Source organism: Dermacentor andersoni, chromosome 10 (assembly GCF_023375885.2).
Source record: "Dermacentor andersoni chromosome 10, qqDerAnde1_hic_scaffold, whole genome shotgun sequence".
Taxonomy (NCBI): Eukaryota; Metazoa; Arthropoda; class Arachnida; order Ixodida; family Ixodidae; genus Dermacentor; species Dermacentor andersoni.
In genome coordinates, this window is record NC_092823.1 from 61,181,927 (window position 1) to 61,202,094 (window position 20,168).

General features: G+C 47.3%; 1 protein-coding gene across 5 annotated transcripts in view; it reads left to right on the forward strand.

Annotated features, from left to right (window-relative positions):
• Positions 1 to 20,168, forward strand: part of LOC126543839 (uncharacterized) — a 405,430-nt gene that overhangs the window by 267,248 nt on the left and 118,014 nt on the right. For all 5 annotated transcript variants that reach the window (XR_008608858.2, XM_072284882.1, XM_072284881.1 and 2 more), the window contains exons 7-8: positions 15,072 to 15,387; positions 19,977 to 20,099. Coding sequence is in view for 4 of the 5 variants with exons in the window: in XM_072284882.1 (XP_072140983.1) it covers positions 15,072 to 15,387; positions 19,977 to 20,099 (439 nt within the window). In the remaining variant the exon portion in view is untranslated. The remainder of the gene's footprint in view (positions 1 to 15,071; positions 15,388 to 19,976; positions 20,100 to 20,168) is intronic.

The following is a 20,168-nucleotide window of genomic DNA, read 5'->3' on the forward strand; positions in this document are numbered from 1 at the left end:
CCGGATGGTATATCATACCGGGCCTTGTGCTATCTCGGAGAGTCCGCACGGATAGAGTTGTTGAGCCTTTACAACTCCTCATGGCAGGAGGGAAATGTTCCTGACGAATGGAAAGTAAGCCGCCTGGTGCCACTCTTAATGCAGGGCAAATCCCCATTAGAACTCACCTCTTACCGCCCAATAGCGCTGACCAGCTGTGTAGGAAAGATAATGGAACGGATGATCCTTGGCCGCCTGGAATGGTACCTTGAATACTACAAGATTTATCCGATTTCCATGGCTGGTTTCCGACGTGACCGCTCTTCCATCGACAATGTAGTTGATCTCGTTTCATATGTCCAGCACGAAAGGTCCCGTAAGCGTATATCTGCAGCTTTATTCTTAGATGTGAAAGGGGCATACGATAACGTATTACATGAGGCCATTCTCGACGCCCTTGCGACGGTTGGCCTAGGTGGTCGAGTTTTTTTGTGGATTGCAAGTTACCTATCTGCAAGATCATTCTTTGTGTTAACTGACGATGGCCCAACTATGCGACGCCATACCAGCAGGGGCGTTCCTCAAGGCGCTGCTCTCAGCCCGACGCTATTCAACCTCGCTTTTGTTGGACTTGCTGAATACTTGCCAACTACCATCAAAATTTCAATATACGCTGACGACATCTGTGTCTGGACTTCGGCAGTCACACGTCCTCAGATACGTGCGCGACTTCAAAGAGCGGCCACTTTGACAGCGAACTACTTGTGTAAACAGGGTCTTAGCATATCACCAGAAAAATGCGCACTAGTAGCATTTACTCGCAAACCGATGACGCCTTATATCATCTCAATCAATGGGCGGACCATTTCCTATGTCCGAACCCACAGATTCCTTGGCGTAATAATTGACCGAGACCTCTGTTGGAGCCCCCACGTGGCCTACATGAAACGGCGCCTGACAGCAATTTCCCAGGTGTTTAAATACTTGACAGGAAAGACGTGGGGATGTCAGTAGACGCAATGCTTAAACTCTACAGAGCTCTCTTTCTCGGTTTTCTAAGATATAGTCTACCTGTACTGACCAACACCTGCAAGACAAATATTCGTGTTCTGCAGGCAGCACAAGCTCAAGCACTCAGAGTCTGCCTTGGTTTGCCCAGATGCACGCGGCAGAGGCAACTCTTGCGATTGCCCGGGACCACCCAATGCGAACTCACATTAAGGTTGAAGCCCTGAGAGCGCACATCAGAGATTTTGCACGTGCCACCTATCACCACCTTGCAGCACTACTTTCAGACAGGCACCAATCATCATTCTCTAAAACTATCATTAAATACAACGACAAACTTCCATCGGGCTTCACCGCTGCATCTAAACCATCGATACCCCCTTGGTGTCTTATCAGCCCCACAGTCCATCTCAGTGTACCAGGAATCGGGAAAAAGTCTGAACTGTCGTCGCCTGTGCTGAAACAACTGTCTCTGCTTCTGCACGAGAGGTACGCGGATAGTGAACACATTTATACTGATGGTTCCACAAACATGCAGTGTTCGTCCGGTGCTGTGGTTGTCCCAGCAAAAGCTATTACCATCAGCTTTAGGACTGACCACCCAACATCATCGACATCTGCTGAACTAGCTGCTCTTCGCGCTGCACTTCGTTTCGTCAATCGGGAGCCACCTCGACAATGGTCAATCTTCAGCGACTCAAGGGCAGCCCTACAATCTGTACTATCAGCTCTGCGTCGCGGGCCATTCTAACAGGTCGTATTCGATATTAGATGCCTACTCCATACATCACAGGAGAAAGGACACCACGTGACGTTTCAGTGGCTGCCAAGTCACTGCGGCGTCACTGGAAACGAAGATGCCGATAATGCCGCTCGGGCAGCTCTTGAAGACGCACAAGAAGAGGCCATACCGCTTTCACGATCCGACGCAGCTAGCAGACTTCGAGTGCTTGCAGAGGAGATCACGCTATCTCTATGGTGCAAACCAAACAGCCAGACCAACCAGAGCAACCGTCAATACCATCTGCCCTCGTTGATGCATCTCTATATACCAACTGGACTCCGCCGAAGAGAGGCGACTCTGCTTTATCGCTTATGGCTAGGGGTGGCTTTCACGAAATCTTACTCCTTCCGCATTGGAATGGCCGACAACGCTCTCTGTAATGCCTGTCTTTGCGAGGAGACGCTGGAACATATTCTGTGCGACTGTCCTGAATATAATGTTCAGCGACAGTCACTGGCATCTGTTCTAGCGCACCTTGACAGTAGACCATTATTCCGCGACACGATTTTCACATGCCGCCGACATAAGACATCACAGGTGAAGGCGACAAAGGGACTACTTGGGTTTTTGAAAGAGACTGGATTGGACAAGCGGCTGTGAGAGTGATGTCACGTACCATGCCAGATTGATGGACTCCAACGGACGATGTGTGTGTGCTGTGCTATGTGCTTTCTCTCCCTCTCCCCCTTCCCCATCTTTAATCTCCCCCATCCCTCTCCCGTGTGTAGGGTAACAAACCGGTTAAGCTAAACTGGTTAACCTCCCTACCTTTCCTTCTCAACTTTTTCCTTCCTTCCTTCCTTCACAAAGAGGTCACACAGCGCCCTGTGACGTGCGTATGTGTGTCTTTGTGATTGTGCCTTCACGCTACAATACGTCTTTAAGCAAACACCAACCAGCCCCAACAACAAGTCCTCCGACCAGAAGAAGGCCCCTTCAGTTTCGGCCATACCATGTGAAAAGGTCCTTTTCTCGAAGGGGTGCTAAATAGTTTATTGCCCTGCCACTCTGCCACACAACCGAATTCGAAAGCACGGCGTAAATGTTGTAAGTCGAGATTTCTCACGCCGCGCATCAACTGACCGCCGGGGCTATGTAGCTCGGCTGCTGAATACGAGGTTGCGGGTTCGATCCGCGGCCGCTACGTCGGTGCTTTCTGATGAGGGTGGAAAGCAAAAGATTGTTCGTGCGCTGTACATTAGGCGCAGGTTAAATGAAGACCCTCTGATGGTCAGAAATTATGAGCAGCCTGCTCATTAGGACTTCATCGTATCCCGCGAATTACTTCAGCGTCCTCATCCACACACATTTATTTTTAGTAACGGAGATGACATTGTATGGAATAACACCCGCGCATTTGCTTAGTGGCTATGGTGTTGGGCTGCTAAGAGGTCGCGGGATCGAGTCCCAGCCACGGTAGCCTCATTTAGATGGGGGCGAAATGTGAAAACACCCTTGTACTTTGATTTATGTGCACGTTAAAGAACCCCAGGTAGCGAAAGTTTCCGGAGTCCCCCACTACGGCGTGCCTCATAATGAGATCGTGGTTTCGGTACGTAAAACCCCTCAATTTTGAATTTTTTGCATGAAATAAGAGTAACCATGGAGTGTCCCAGCTTCAGATTTTATTCGCCGGTGCTGGGCCTTTCATACTGCATCGCAACGAGTGCAGTAGTTCTGCTTCGCTACTGCCAGAACTGCCACTGTTAGAATGATGCATCCTCGAAACAATGTACTGAAGTTTTCTTCAGCGCTGATCCATTTATCTGTGCTTCAATTTGTAATGCTGAAGCGACGGTGATTTCCGAATGGGTTAAGTGAAAAACGGAGTACTTATTCCGCGATGTGGGCTCTCGGTGTGCTCGGGTGTTTCTGATTGTTTGTCGCCGCCATAACGGCGAGATGCCGAGCTGAATATTATGTAACCACGAACTGGTGTAACATTTCCAACCAGCATTCGGTTGAATGCGACTTTATGCGGTGTCCTAACACACGCCCTCCATAAATGTTCTACATTATTTAATTTTGATATTACCTACCTACAGAAGCTCCAATTGACCCACACGATACATGCTAGATGCGGCATCGGTATTTAGGCTCAGATGCATCAGGTGAATCAGACATGGTGGAGAATGCGGAACATGGTGTTTTGAATAACATAACAACGTCAAACTGCTGAGAATACGACACTGAGAGTTTGTGAGCATTGCTCGCGCTACACGCTTGACCAGAAAAATTTATTGGAACCTCCTGACATTTACACATACATGTTTGCCATATATGCAGATAGATAACAGTACGCGTGGTGCTTTTACTGGTATACTTTAGGCGTAAACACGGTTGAGAGGCTCTGGTTTGTCTTTCGTGAAGATAAAGCTGCGCAGTTCTTGCGTTCTTAAGATGGAATCCTTATCCCAGTGAGGCTACTTCTCAGTTGTATGAATGTGACGAACACAAAAGAAGGTGCATTATGCACGCGTTTACGATGGGGCGAGTTGGTTTTTAATGTCTCTCGAGTTATTTCGCTGCATCATGGAGTCAAAATGGTTTTCAATGGCATCAAAGTGTTTGGCGAGCAACGAGCAGGTACCAAAAAACTTTCGTCCCTCAAGCATCGACGGGTGTTATGCGACGCTTAACTCCATCGAGCTGCTGCAGGGGTTTCTTGTTCTTTGTTTTTTTTTTCCGAAATGCCGCACGCACAATCTGCTACTGTACTTCAAATATCTCTTTGTAGATGTCCTTTCGAATGAACTTTAAGCTACAGCCGTAGTCTACATCATGTGGAGAAGAAATCTACCAGACAGAAAGCACTTGTCGATGCGCGAAAAAAAGCTGGCATCTTCCATTTCGCGTGACTCTGCATCGCATTCGACACCCAGAGTTCACGCTTCCCCGATGCGAGTTTGATGGCGCACACAATATCATCTCGTCCTCTTTCGAACGGTTCGAGAAGAAACTACAGCGCTTGGGACTCATTCGAGCAGATGCGCACGCTTTCCGAAATCCCGAAATTCGAAAGCACGGAACTGTTTTCCACTTTGCCGCTGCGTATAGAGCTCACGCATCTCCAAAAAAACGAACGAACGTTTTATGCCGGCGCAACTTGTGTCGTTTACACACGGGGAGACATGTTTTATGGTGGCCGTTAGGACAGCTTTATGCGTCGCTTAGCTCGTTTTCTGAAAGACCAAAAAGCGTTCGCCATCGCAGCATTCTAGGGTGTTTTCCGGAGCGTCCCGGTTTAGAAGCAGCTGGTACGCATACGTTTCGCGGTGACTGTCGCGATTCTCCACAAAACGCGCCTTCCTCTTCGCGGCTTCGGGCGTCATCGCGTTTCGGCACCGCCGGCTTGACTGCTGTACATTTTTCTTTTTCTTTTCTTTATCCTTATTTATGCTAATTACTTGCGGTAAGAGGGCGGCTGATATTTACCACGCATCAATTTCGAGTGTAAATTGGGTTAAATAAACTTTACTGCAAAAGAGAAGGCGTAGTCGATGATTCAATGAAATTGGTGATTCGAAGGCACTCCTGTTCAAAGATACTGCATCCGTACTCAAAATCTTACATGGATATTGGGAGACTGTTTTATTGCGAGACGGAAATGTGAATCCAACGGGCGTACATTCATTTTAATGTGAAAAATATATGTTTTTCTCGGAAGGCTGCATGCTGGGATGTTCTGGGCACTGTTTGTGGGGCTCATGCCATTGCATAGCTTTTGACGGTGTGAATCTAACCTTTCCTGGAGGGACAGTTTTATAATAGGACATAAAGGTTCTCTTTAGTTCAACACGCTTAACTTGTGTTTCTTATTCAAGTAGGTCTTGTTATTTTACTATGGATGTTATGGATGATGCTCCCAGAAAACATTTCCTGCTGATACATATTCAGCCCTTATGAATAAGATACCGGCAAAGTTTCATACGCTGGAATTACATGAGACTTGGAACTGTGATATATCTGGCTTACATCAAAATGCATTCTCGAGCTAGACCATGTGAGTGCGTGTTTGTGTGTATGTGGGGGGAGAGGGTGTTCTAACCCTTTACTTTTGATGTGGTAGGCAAACTTATTGAAAAGTTATAACGGCCTTTTAAAACTAATATTGCGTCGCAAGAATTATGAGAGGCCAGTGAAATTTATTAAAGCAGCACACTTATTTATTAGACGACTGCTCTTTGTCTGAAAATATTGTTTTTGCATCCAATCCGCCAAGCGCTCGATGGCAGCAAAGTCATTCCAACACGTGCTTTGTCTTTTCCATGTTTTATTGCCCACCCGTTAGGTTCCATGCGGTGGCAAAGAGGGGCAGAAAATCAACTCGCCAATATTTGTAAATTTTTTTAGCGTAGGCTTGCATTCGTTGAATCGAAATTTGTTGGGTTTTCCAAACACTGGCAAAGGCATGCCGGGAGTATTCCTTCTGGCGGCATCGCCACACAAGCTGTTAATTTTATCTCAAATAGCGTGTCGATGTGCAATCGGTCAGGTCAGAATCAGCAGCCACAAAAAGCACTGCTGACGAAAAGAAGAGAAAACGAAGAAAATAGTTCAAAATTTAAAAGAAAATAGGCTTTGAACACATAATGCAACGAAAGCTGTCAGTAATCTTCAGCACCATGCATGCATGTCTGCGCACCAGGTGCATTTTGCAAAGCGAAACGTAGAATCAACGTCATTCTTGAATAGAGAAGTACGCACACATGTAAGTATTTTCATGTTCATTCTGAAATCCTGGAAGTACAAAAGAAAAAGAAAACTGAAATAGACGCTAATGGCAACGGAAAGGGCGATCAAATAGACTTCAATAATGGTCGTGTTGGTTAAAGAACGAAAGTCAGCAGGAACAAGTCTGGCTTCATGATACGGCAAACTACGTACTGGTTGGCATTAGGAGAAAGAAACAGAGCTACACATGCGTTTTAAAATGCACAACTGATAACCGCTGGTCTATAGAACTAAGAGAATGGTCGCCCAGGTGGAGGAAACGCAAGAGGGTGGAAGAGAGCAATAGCGTCTAGACTCGATGAACACGTGACACATGCATCAGGCTATCTTTAGAAGGCGCTAATGTCCCCGGGTGCACTCAGTAAGTTTCGTTGTCTCTGATCTTACATTCGTCATTTTGCAGTTGCTGGTGAGATAGTTAAAATGAGGCGGAAGTGCTTCTTTATCTATACGCGTCCACGCTGCTGAAGCAATGAAACCGTCCTTGGCGTAAGAACCCTGGGAACTTTGCTTCCGCTGTTCGGGATAAATGATCCATGTTTCATGGGAATGCAATGGAGCGATAGGAAAGAAAACGGAAGGGAGTACGGAGTTCACGAAACGTGTGGTTTACTCAGTTAACTCGGGCTTCAGTGAATATGATTAAATAACCACTCTTCTCGTCGCTGTTAGCCGATGTAGAATAAAGCGGAAACGACTGGCGTGTAAGCCAACATGCAGTGAGCCAAAAAAAAAATGAAGCCATAGCCAGCTGGTGTTTATAAGTGCACGGCAAGCTGGCCTAGTTTCCTCGGTGAGTTTCTTTTGTAGAACGCACTAGAAGAGCCGTTTTTATGAGAATCATGTTTTCTGCGCGCGACTTAATAAAAAAAAGAAAAGCTAGACTGTTCTTTGGAGTTCAACGTTAGCCTTGTCCGCTTCATTTCGTCGCGTTCATGTAACTCATTTTTCTTCAATAAAGAGTGGTAAATGCAATGCCATACAGAATTTCACCCCAATCTTGCACTGCGCAGTAATCCAATTGCTGCCTGTTCTCCGAATGCATCTGTATATAATTGCGGAATCTTCAATAAAATCGGCGCGTCATTCGCAGGAACATTAACAAATAGTTTTCGATTGATAAGTCCGTGAACGCATCACTGGCTTGTTTACGTTAGCACACTATTGCTTTGTTTCCAAATTTCCTGAGACAATCGAGGACATTTGAGTGTAAGCAGGGACACAATACCAATATTTATTTTCCAATAGTTTCTGTTGAATAGTTCGAAGGTATCTGTATGTCGAGCACCACCTGTTGAAATAATGAAATTAAGCCTAGTTGCAATATGCTGCTTACCTTATATGACACGTCTAGTCGGTGCCATGAGTTTCGAGACCTTTTTTCTCAGCCTGGACACCCACTCTCGTCGTGGTATCTCTAGTCGGTATACTAGTGCGTTCGAACAACACAGTGTAGTAATGCTTTACTGGATAAGATTGAAAACTGCTCGGAAATTAACCAATTTTCCAGGTCTCGGGCAACGTTGCTGACGCCAACTGCAAGTTATTTTTCTTTACTTTGTTTATGTCCCCTGCATCGTGTAGTCTCAATGGGACCGATTTCTCTGCGGCAAACCAAAAGATCAACACGTAATATTTTTTTTTATTGCGGCAATGTTAGACCTCTTATTCAAACTTGTTTTTTCTCAGGAGCAATTTCCGTCGTAACTTAGGAACATTTACTGCGCAACATAACATTGCTGTCGAATGGGAGGCTGGGTTCTTTGGCTACCCCAAAAATTTTGAACAACTCTTTTAATAGAGTGGAAAATCACGAGGATATCGAAGAAAGCCGCAGGGATCAGGTATGTTAGGGGTAATTAAATAAAAACTAAAACGACGGGGTTAAGACTAAATGACAGAAGTCAGGCAAGCACTCGTCTGAGGCGACAATCGCTTCCGTTCTTTAGCATTGCTCCTTTCATTTTCTTTGAAGACGTAGTTTTACACCACTACGAAAGACTTAACGTTTCGTCGAAATCACTGTTGGTTTAAAGCAGCTCATACTGGCGGCAGATATAATTTCTGGCCCTCTAGAGTAACGTGCACAGTATCGAGACTGATCGTGTGGCAGTGACGCGTGGTACAGCGACATGCGTGCTAGGTCTTGCTGAGTGGCCAGAAATTACCTGGCAGACAGGTAATTTAGCCCTAATCAATCATGAACGATATAAGCAAGCTTACGCCACTGGAACGTTTTCACCAAACGCAGTGGATACGTTCTTGAAGCCACATGTTTAGCGTGGAGTGCATGGATTAGAGTAGACACCCCTACCGTACGAATGGAGATTAAAAGTGGTTCACAAGGGCTCACAGGTGCTCTGGGCCTTTCGCTGTTGTGCAGTTTCTTTTTTTACATTTTGGTTATTTTTGGTAAAGCACTTTCATCAAGGAAGAGCAAAAAGACACTCCTACAGCAACCTGAACAAGGCCAGTCGTGTACTTCATCGTTCATTTTTGGCCGACGTGCCGAAGAGCTCAACGCCAGAAATCACGGACTCTTACAGTGAATACATTGTGTCTGTGCGCCGCAATATAATTAACAGGATGCGCCAGGTGTCGAGAAAGCTGCCTTCATCTTTTAAGAGTGAGCATAAATTCTTCATGGTTTTCTACGTGCCACTATTGGCGTCACGCAGCATGAACTTCTTAAGCCGAGAATTTCTAACAGAATATTTCGAAAGCGGGCAAATAGACGAAATCAGAATCAACGATCGAAAGACCATCCTGACGGTAGATGCAATAAGATAAGCAAAACTGGAGAAGTTAAAAACCCTGCTGAGATTCCCACTTGCTCCTTTACTACTTACGGTTTGGAGACATCGACTGGTTTGATTTCCGATGTGGGCCTTGAAATCAGGTGTTCGCACCTCAAAAGTATATTGAGTTCATTGGGGCGCATCGTTGAAATTATCCGCTTGCGAAACTTCCGGTTTATGAATTTAGCATTTCCTTCGTCGACTTTACCAGCGTCTTTCAATGTGGGCTACGTGATACACCGCGTCAGACCATTTGTTCCAAGGACTCTTCAGTGCCGAAAGTGTCTCAGGATGGTCCACGTAAGCACTGTGTGTAGAAGTGAAGTGACCTGCCAGTGTGGCGGCGAAAAACATGACATGGCCGACTATGACGCAGTTTCTTTCCAATGTCCCAACTGTCTTGGCTCTCACGAAGCGGCGGTAAATGATTTCCTGAAGATCCAGCTGGAAGCTCGTATTCTTCGAAAAAAGGGGGCACGACACAAATCTCGTCCTAGAGAGGCTACTCAATCTCTTCACCGAAGCTAGTGAAAGAAGCGCCACACAGTCGTTTCAAAACGGCACATAGCGCGGCGCAAGCGCCACGAGTACATCTACCTGTGTCTGCATCGAGCGCAGTAAACCTACCTACAACGAATCCGAGTTCGATGAGAGAGCACCGCAACTAATTGCGGCTCCCGGTGGATGCATAGAGCAGATGGCCCTTGCTGCCCAGTAGGTCCAGTGCCATGACACCCGGCCGTAGCGATCACCTAGGCCAAGAAGCGAAGGATAGGGCCAACGAAGCCGGCGACGCTGCAGGCAGGCAAAGAGATTGAGATAAAGAGAAGGAAAGTGTGCGGAGAGTGCTGACTCATCTGCTAGCGCAAATGATCGCGATTCTCGGAGGCCTCCAGACTCCAGCCGCTAAATGTGCCGTCCAGGCGCTCGCAGTAGGGGAGCCGCTTATTGTAACTCCTCATATACTGCGAGACCATCTTCTACGGCGCCTGTAATAATGAATTTTGGGTAGGTGGCCGACCCCTCTGGAAGCATGCGGTTGTCTGGCGATGTTGGCCGTTGCTTCAGGCAACGTTAATCATCGTTGCATTCTTCAGTAGTTGCGACCAAGTCGACGAGTATTCAGTGGTGCCATTTACGTACTTGGCATTCGGCTGTTTGCAGTTCGGATACAGTGCTGGTGGAAGTTACACAGTGTGAGGAAAAGCCCATTGTTGAGGAAGTTGAGGAAAACCATAAGAAGGGATTTAAGCATTGCCAGGGCTTTGGCACTGCTTATAGCAGCCGACGGAAATGGCAGAGTTCTCGTTTGCAGTGGGTGTTCCACACTACGCATGAGCTGCTTTGCCAGTTGCGCGTGTTGAGTATCTTGTCAATCTAGATTTCGGCCCTAACGCGCGCAAGAGTAGCCTTGCGTAGCTGCGCCCTACTACTTGGGACCTATCGAGTCATCGTGGCTGCATCTTATGGTTTTGTTATTGTTAGCAGGTTGTGATACTTACTCAGGGCTGGTGTCATACATTGCGTCGATGACAAATTTTGCGCCACCAACTTGGCCCTGAAAGACGTTATGGTAATCAAATGTGCATCACGAGGGAACCACATGTTGCAGCTATATTGTTGTACCTACTCACTTTGAAATAAGGTTTACCGGTATGAAGAACAATTGTCCGGATTTTACGCGCCGTAACCAGAATCTGACTATAAGGCACAACACAGTGGAGGGACTCATGATTAACTCTGAAAAGAGATAGGTTGATGCGGCCGCCACGGGCGGTATCGAACCCACGCCTTCAAGCTCAGAGGCGCATCGCCATCGCCACTCGTCTGGGATGGCGGGTTGTTTACCGCATTTTATCTTCTCAGTCAACCCACAATATTGCGTGTTAACGCCCCGTGTCGCAGAAAATCTGGAGTCGGTGTCGGTGGAGTAGTCCGTGAGCGAAAATTCCTGTATGTATTTAGGTATGTGTATACACCAGGCCTGACTGTATGACGCGCGTCATATGGGGACTTATATTGCCACACCATTGAATCGCTAATGTTGCTCGTACGTTGCCCTAGATTCTTGACAGAATTACTCATCGGAATATTGATAAAGACAGCCCGCAAACAAATGCCATGGAACAAAACACCGACAGCGCATGCCTTTTATGTTCGCGCTTTTCAGACGTAACTATTAAAAGCGCGAAACGATAACAGAAATCTGAAAATGTTGTAACTTTTGGAGCGGCGGCTCTGCAATACCTGCGGGAGCAGCCCACGCAAGAGGCCGCGTTTCTACCAGAAAGCTCGCCTTCGGGCACAGCATTCGCTCGCACGCTGGGAACGTTTCCCGGTAAAGATTACGCTTACATAAGCTGCAGTTGCCGGGAAGCGTCAGCAGCAGTCGGGGATCTTTGAATGCTATTGCGTCCCACTCTTAAAGGTAAAACTTGTGCGTCATCCAACTTTTTTTTGGCACTGTGTGTGCGTAAATAGATGACTAAATGGGTAACGAAATTTTTCATTGAAATGTTAGAGTGCTTATTCGCTCCCACATAGTGTATTTCATAATTCATAAGGTGAGCTGCTACACCTGACGTTTACTGCGTTCTAAAAAAGCGGCTTCTGGCACCACCCGCGGCGTTCTTCAGTCACGGCGTTGCCCCACACAGGCTGCTCGACGGTGCCCTGTTGCGTTATTCTGCAGCTATCTCAAATTTGCGCGATGGTCGCGCTATCATCTTGCCAAGAATTTCAGCTGTTGCAAGTGCTGAACAGAGCTCGCGGTAAAGCGCTTACTCCTTGAAGCTGTTCTCTTAAGGAAGCGGTGAACTATAAAGCTTTCTAATTTGCATTATATTGCGGTCTAGGAATTTAGCGGCCAAACGCTTACTTGTGTCGCCGCGCATTGCTAGTGTACGAAAAGAGAAAGCAAGCATGTAATATTTATAGAAAAAGGTGTCCACGGGAAGTAACGTTTAATCGAGAGCCTGTGGCGACAGCTACCGCTGCGATGAATCGCTGTGCCTAATTTTCCAGAACAGTGCCTGTGGGTGGTGGCGGTCAAAATGATTTAGCTATTACATACGTGTTCGACTTCCCCTCTTGGTAGTTATTATGTGTGTATTAATGCACAGATATGTGTTTTAAAGAAACTGTGCATGGTGCGGGCAGACCAACAAAAACGATAAAAGAAAAGACAACCGACTTCAGCGATTCGTTCGGCTCTGAACTCGTTTACTGCGACAGCAGCATTTTTCAACAGTGGTGGGCACCATCTTGGTAGGTTTGTTGGTTCGTTGGTTGGTATGACGCTAAGGAACCAAGGTTCTTCTTCTTCCCGCTCGAAATTAGAGTCCTCACTTCTGCACTTGGGCGTCCGAGACACACCGCCAGAGGCGGTCTCCGGAAGTTCAAAGTACTGCCGTCAAGGATAGCGGCGACAATTTCGCTGGAGGCTTCGGATGGAAGGAAGAAGACGCAGATGAAGCTTGACGACATTGCATTTACAACTTTTTAAAAAACATTACACGTAGAAATACGAAGCGGAATTCGATCACATAGGGCGACCTATATCGGCAGAGCTGGTGGTGAATAGCACCTTTGTCGGTGCAACGGGGCCACGCTTTTATCCCCCTCTCTGCGCCGCTCCAAACATTTAGAGCCCACTCGCCACTGAGTGGTTTTGAGTATGATCCGCCGGCACACCAACCCTGTACGCTAGGATCGCCGTGTGATTGGTCCGCCGGCTATTGAAGCAGTGGGCCTCGTCGACGCCCCCTCTATTTTACCTCAATTTAAGTTGTTTGCACCTCTCCCTAAAAAAAAAGGAACTACTTACGAAACAAAAAAGGCATAAGGGAGAGGGTCACAGAAATATAGCGATCGTACCCCGCGCAAAGCTACAGAGCCCAACCCAATGGGCACGATAAAATACTAATAAACAGGCAGCACTAGCAAACTAAGGCGTTAGGGAGGTTGACATGTCCTATGGCGCCCCGTCCCTTGCTCGTAACTGCGTACACCTTATGGAAAAACCGATAGCGTTGTAGCGTAGTAAGTGCGGGCCATATGTGGACGAAGGCTACACTTGAGGCTACAATGATGCGAAACTTGAGTCTCACGTACACGTATCAAATGAGCACTCGAGTTCGAAAGGGGCTTCCTACAACTGTCAATTGGCCTCGGTTTTAGAAACGGGTTGCTACAACGGTCACAATGGGAACGGTGCGCGCAGTGAAGAACGGGTACAGCGTAAGTCAAGATAATCTCCCAATTTATCGTCTCCTGATATCGTTTTCAAATGCAGTTTATGTGCATGTGTTTAAATTTTGTTTATGCATTGCTTGACCTGTCCTCCAGAATACACGCACAGATGCCGCTGCTCTCAAAGTCGGGGAGCGCAATACACTCTGCTACTGGTCCCGCACTGTCTTTGAGCAAGAATGACAGATTCAGATGCTGCGGGCAGCGAAGAACATCGGCCAGGGAGAAATAGTGCAAACACGCAGGATGTATGAGCGTTATTGTGATTCTCTTGACTGGTTTCACCTATGTGATGGCGTTTAAATTTACCCTATCATTGACTTAAGATGTGTGTTTTTTAAGCTTAATATGGTTTTGCGACTTCGTAATAAAGAGATGACAAGTTGCACGATAGCGCAGTCGTTAGCGACGTCGAGCTGCCAAAAGCACATTGCTTCACTCGCATGGCCTCGAGTACTAGTGGAGGCCCTTATGGAGCAGTTTTATTTTCCTTTACGCTGTGGCAATAGTGAAACTGGGGACGATGAGGTGGCCTGAAGACAAAAAAAAAATCATTGCTTTGCGTCGTCGAGGATGGCAACGGTCGTCACCGTAACAGAATGAATGGACGGATGATGCGGGTGGCGAAACGGATGGACAAGGCAAAGCGAGCTTCGCAGTAAAACATTGACTTAATTGTCCTATGATTTTCTCGGAGCCGGTAGAGTAAGCATTATTAAAAGTGAAACGTTTTCTTTTTCTAGAACACCGTTATTCAACTACTCCTAGATCATACGAGCTTTTGTAGCGCGGTGACATTGGTCAAGATCGCAACTTTCCACAATACATCAGCTGTGTATATACATTGGGAGACTGAACAATGCGGGCGTTTGTTGGCTGCGAAGCCACTGCGTCCTCAGCGAGGAGGTATGTCGGAAGCCATTGTTTATTAAACCCCTCCCCATATATATATATATATATATATATATATATATATATATATATATATATATATATATATATATATATGTATGCTCGCACACACATACGTAGGTAAACGGTGATAAATGTGATGCGTGGGTCTAGTCAAAATCATATAGGCACAAATTAGGAAATCACTTTCCGTTATGGCTTGGCCCAGGCCCATGAACGTCACACACAAACGAGAAGACTGATGATAATAAGATCTATCATTATTACGAGTACACCATTTGTACATCACGCACACGATCCTAAATGTATTACCAGAAAATAATAAATATCCTCAGTAAATATCACGCAATCTAGGAGCCTTTGGAATCTTCTCCAAGCTCCGAACAGTCCTCACACAAGCTTTCCCAGTCTTGAGAGATCTCTGGGAACATGCCAGTAACAGCTGAAGACATTCAGAAATTTGTGTGCGCCTTTAGAGACTTGTATATGGCTAATGTTTAACTCGTGCTCTCGCGAACGACAGCTAAATTAAATTATTTACTTATTTCTTTCGTTGCTTGTTCTTTCGCTCGAGATCCGTAATTTGTTCTCTGTTCCGCATGCAGGACGTGTGCGAAAGCGGGCAGTTCGCGGGCTCGGCGGGCAGCGGCGGCACGACGTCGCCCCGCCTGTCTTCCTCGGTCGGCTCGGTGTCCGTGGAAGTGTCCGAGACAACCAACCGCATCGTGGTGGACTTCTGCGAGAACGCGGGCTTCACGTGCCACGACCTGCCCTCGCCCACCACGGAGCTGTCGCCCATGCCTCGCGACTGGATCGCCATGCAACTGGGAAGGCAGCGGCAGGCATTCGCCTGGCTGCAGCAGTCTTCCTCCTCCCGATGCGTGCTCGAGGGACTGCTGCTGATGAACGTCGAAAGGAACAGCTGAGTGGCCTTCCTCTTTCGAATCGAATGGCAGCGCGAGATGCGGGACAGGCAGAAATAAACAAAGAGCTAGCTCCCTCTATTTCCTTTTGCCCGTCTCGTCTCTCGTGCTGTTAGTCGATTCAACTTCCTCACGTACCACCCAACCCGAAGTTAGCATTCTGTCACCTCTCCCTCTTTCTCTTGTAGCCTTGACGAAGCGCATCGGCAACAATGCAAACGCAGGACACACGACAGATTAGGACATGACGAGGACCAAGTATGGTCCTCGTCCGAGGGACTGCGGGACGCGGGTAGTGCCATCGCAGCTAATTCACGCAAAGGGGAAGAGGAGGAAAGAGAAAAGCAGAATGCAGAGAGGTTAACCAGAATAACGTCCTGTTGGCTACCCTACACCGGGGAAATGGGAAAGGGGAAAACAAAGATGACGGAGAGAGAGGAGGAAAGGAAATGATATGAGCGGTGAATTCGCTGACGCGTGTGGTCTGATAAAAATTGCATTAATAGTCACAGACGGTCACACAAGTCCGTCGTCCTCAAAAAGCACAAAAGCGCATTCACCGCTTTATGGGCCGACTAGCGATGGGGCGGTGTTCCAGCAGCACCTGCACAGAAAGCGGCCGGTTGTCGAGGTTTTAGAGAGCGTTAGCAAGTTTTTGTCTTTCTGAGACATATCGTGGACAGTGGCGCGTGGAGACTGACCGACAGTGCATGCTGCACAGTCGGTCACTCCAATTAATGTAGAGTATGCCTTTGTGAAGGCAACTCCTAAGCAAAGGCGTCAGGGAAGCGTAGCTTCACGTCGAGGAAGTCCGAGTGGAGGTCGGAGTTGCAGTGAGGGGTTTAATCGATGCCGTCGTGTAAGTCTTAAGTTTGGCGAGTTCCTCTCGGTCAGTGAAAAACTGCGTGTCAGGTGTCGAAGCTGCCTTGCGGCGTCTGTCCTCGAAAGCGGAATTAGAACGCTGTGATCTTCTTGATGTGCTATGGCCATGAACCTTACCGGACTATGGTATGGTATGAAGAACTTTATTTTGGTCCTGAGGGATCAGCCTGGGACTGATGCGGGCCGCTCCCACGTCGGTACAGAGAGGCCGAGCCCCTCTGCCGTCACACGGGCCCTCTGGACAGCCCTGAGTTGGTCCGCCAGCACTTTACTGTGCAGCATCCGCTGTCACCACTACTATATGTGATGATGTGATAACTTTATTTGGAATCCGGCGATTGGGAGGCCCGGGCCTGGGGCCGCCTAGATGGCCACTGGGAGCTGCTGCTCCCGTGCGGCTTCCTTGGCTCGCTGGACGGCCCAAAGTTGGTCTTGGAGTTCTGAGCTGAGCAGCACGGCCGACCACCGCGCCCGTAGATTTTCTGGGGAGACTGCCATTTTATTTGGGTATATTTCACAACCCCACAACATGTGTTGAAGGGTGGCTCTAACAGACTTGCAGAGCTTGCACATATCGCTCTCGTATATATCGGGGTAGGAAGTTTTTAGTTGCACGGGACTCGTATAAGTTTCTGTTTGTAGTCGCCTCCAAGTAACGGACTCAGCTCTGTTCAGTTTAGTGTGAGGCGGTGGTAATACTCGCCTCCGATTTTGATAGAATTTGGTAATATCGCTAAATCTTGTTAATATATCTTTTTCTCTCCAGATTTCCTCCTCCGCGTTCTCCTGACCGATGGAAGTCACTCTTTGCTCAGCTCGGCGAGTGAGACCACGAGCTTCGCGGTGTGCTACCTCGTTGAGGTTGATTGCGGGAATGTCTAAAGTCGTATGCGCTGGGAACCAGAGCAATTGCCTGCCGTTCTTCTCTGCATTGGAGAACTTTGCTTCATTGACTCTGATGATGTGCCATGCCTCAGGAGAGATCCTACCTTTTGCATAATTTCTAATGGCCGCTTGAGAATCACTAATGATGTACTGAGCATTCGTGGAGACCAATGCTAGTGCAATGGCTACCTCCTCTGCGGTCTCGGAATGTTTGGTATTAACTGATACGCTTGTAAGGAGTTTTTGGGTGTGATCTACGATTACTGCTACATAGCTATTTCTGTCTGGGTATTCAGCAGCGTCTACGAAGGTTGCTCTGTCGTCTGACCCAAAGCTTCGGATAATTTTCTCTGCTCTACTCTTGCGTCTGCCGTCGTTGTAACCTGGATGCATGTTCTTGGGTATATTTGGTACTAGGAGTTTGTCACGAATTTCTCTCGTTATCGTCCTCTTTTCCCCGTATAAATTGTGGTAATTCATTCCTAGTTTGCTTAGTATATGCCGTCCCGTTTTGGTTTTGGTTAGTCGCTCTGCTTGAGATGTTTGTTGTGCTTCTATGAGTTCGTCCAGTGTATTGTGGAGTCCTAACCTTAGCAAGAGATCCGTGCTCGTACTGATGGGAATACCTAGTGCTAGTTTGTATGCTTTTTTTATCATGTTGTTAATTTTACGCTTTTCAGCTGCAAACCAATTGTGGAAGGCTGCTATGTATGTGATCTGACTGATTACGAATGATTGTATCAGCCGTATGATACTTTCTTCCTTCATACCTTGGTGCTTGTTAGTAATTCGTTTGATTAATCTCATGGTGTTTGTTACCTTTGTGTCTAACTTCTTTACGGTTTCCCTATTTGTGCCTTTGTTCTCGATTACCAGACCCAGCACTTTGAGCTGGTTGACTATTGGGATATGCCGCCCGTTCTTGGTGTGTAGCTTGATTTCCTCATGAGCCTTGTTTCTGTCGTATCCTTTGGGAGGCCTGCCTCTAAGTGTGGGGCGGTACAATAGAAGTTCAGATTTCTCTGCAGAGCATGTGAGGCCTGTTCCTATGAGGTGTTCCTCTACTGTGTTAATTGCAGTCTGGAGTCGTTCTATTGATCCGTCGCTGCCATCACAGGTCCAGATAGTAATATCGTCCGCGTAGATTGTGTGATTCAGGGACTCTATGTGATTTAATTTTTCGGGGAGTCCCATCAAGACGAGATTAAACAGCATCGGCGAGATAACAGCGCCTTGCGGCGTGCCGGCCCCCCCTATGTCGATCTCGGGCGACTTGAGCCCTCCGACGGAGATGACTGCTTTCCTATCTGATAGGAAGCTCTTGATGTAGTTATACGTCCGTTGCCCTAGTCCTATTCGTTCGATGAGTCAGTGGATTTTTGCTTGCTTACGGGGGTATGGGCCTACGAGCCATTGCTCGGGAGGGTATGAGCCATTGATGATGACGGTTTTTGAAATGCTGTTCTGTATCTTGTATGCGTGATTAGAAAGAATTTAAGCACTGTTCGCTTCACTTTGTTCAGTGTTTGTAGCCTCTGCCTTATTGGGCTATGAGCCATTGCATTGTTTGCTTGCTTATAGTAGGATGAATGCCTACGACGGTACGTAGGTACGAGCCATTAATTAGGATAGTGTTTGTTCACCGAGGACAAAAATGCATAGTACCCTAGCCATCTAATAAACATGGCCTAGATTAATGACGACAACTCAAGCGCTAGCTTTCCACTGAGCTTATTCACTGGTATTCAATATTTAAAGGCAGAATGCTAAAAAAAAAAATCACCCATGCACGCAAGAAAACTGCGAGTATGCTCTAACCTCTACCTATGAGCGCAGTCAAGATTCGAAGTAACTTTTTGTAACAGGTCCGCCAAAGGCCTGCTGACACAGTGTCTACGCGATTTGTTTATTTCTTCAGCTTCGACAACAGCGCGTTATGCTGATTGGAATGTTGTTTCAGAATAATGCATTCTTGGGACATAGAGCTACATCCGCACATCAGACGGTGCTTTGTCCTCACCGCAGTTATTGTTCCTTTGTCCTATATCCTGAATTCGCATTGTTACCAGATCACCTTGTTTTTACTCAAGCACAAGCGCAATCCTGTCACGCTTTTTAAAGCGAAGCTTTCTTTGCCTCTTCCTTCACTATTTTCCACTGCTGCTGCTGCTGCTGCGGTGGCTGCTGCTGTTTGGCACACCGCGTCGAGAAGGGGGGGTTTCAGGGAGTGTGTATACATGAAAGGAGCGCGGAAGAGAGGAAAGGCGATGCAAGGAACTTTTTTGGACGGCACTGCGTCGAATGTGCACAATACTCTCTGGAGCTCCCTTGGTGTTGCCACATTAGCCACTTGACAGCTGCAATTATCTGTAAGCACCCTGAAAAGCATTGCAGAAACCGCAGTCCTTCCCTTTCTTTAATGTGCGAGTCCACAGGGGACGTAGATAGGACTGCAGAGAGAAAGGAGGAGCAGAGACAGTTCCCATAGAGGGGCGGGGGGCTTCACGTCCGCCGCGGGTCGGCCCAGCATTGCACTATTTTTGGGATCGACCTACGTATGGGCATAGCTTAACGCCTGCTTCACCTCCGCCACTGGTCAGCCCGGTATTGCACTATCTTCGGTATCGGCCCACGTGTCGGGCTTTTTTCCAACAAAAGTTCATTGCAAATTTGAACGCCTACATAGAAACACAGCCGGTGCAGTTACGACTAATTAGATATGTGTGCACAAATGTATAAGCGGTATATAGGTAACTCCCTCCGCGGTACCGCAGAGGGCGCCATCTCTAACTCCATGCGGACGTTATGTCTTTCTTGCAGGTCAGTTCCCGTTCGTGACATACCTGGTGTGCGACGCGGCTCGTTGCGACCCGCTGCGGCTAATCATGCAAATGGAGAGCCACCACGATGCTGGTCCCGAGGGAGAACGGCTACACCACACAGGTAACACTTCGACGTATATGGTACCATCGTAGGCTGTGGTAACAATTGTTGGCTAACCTCCCAATGTCG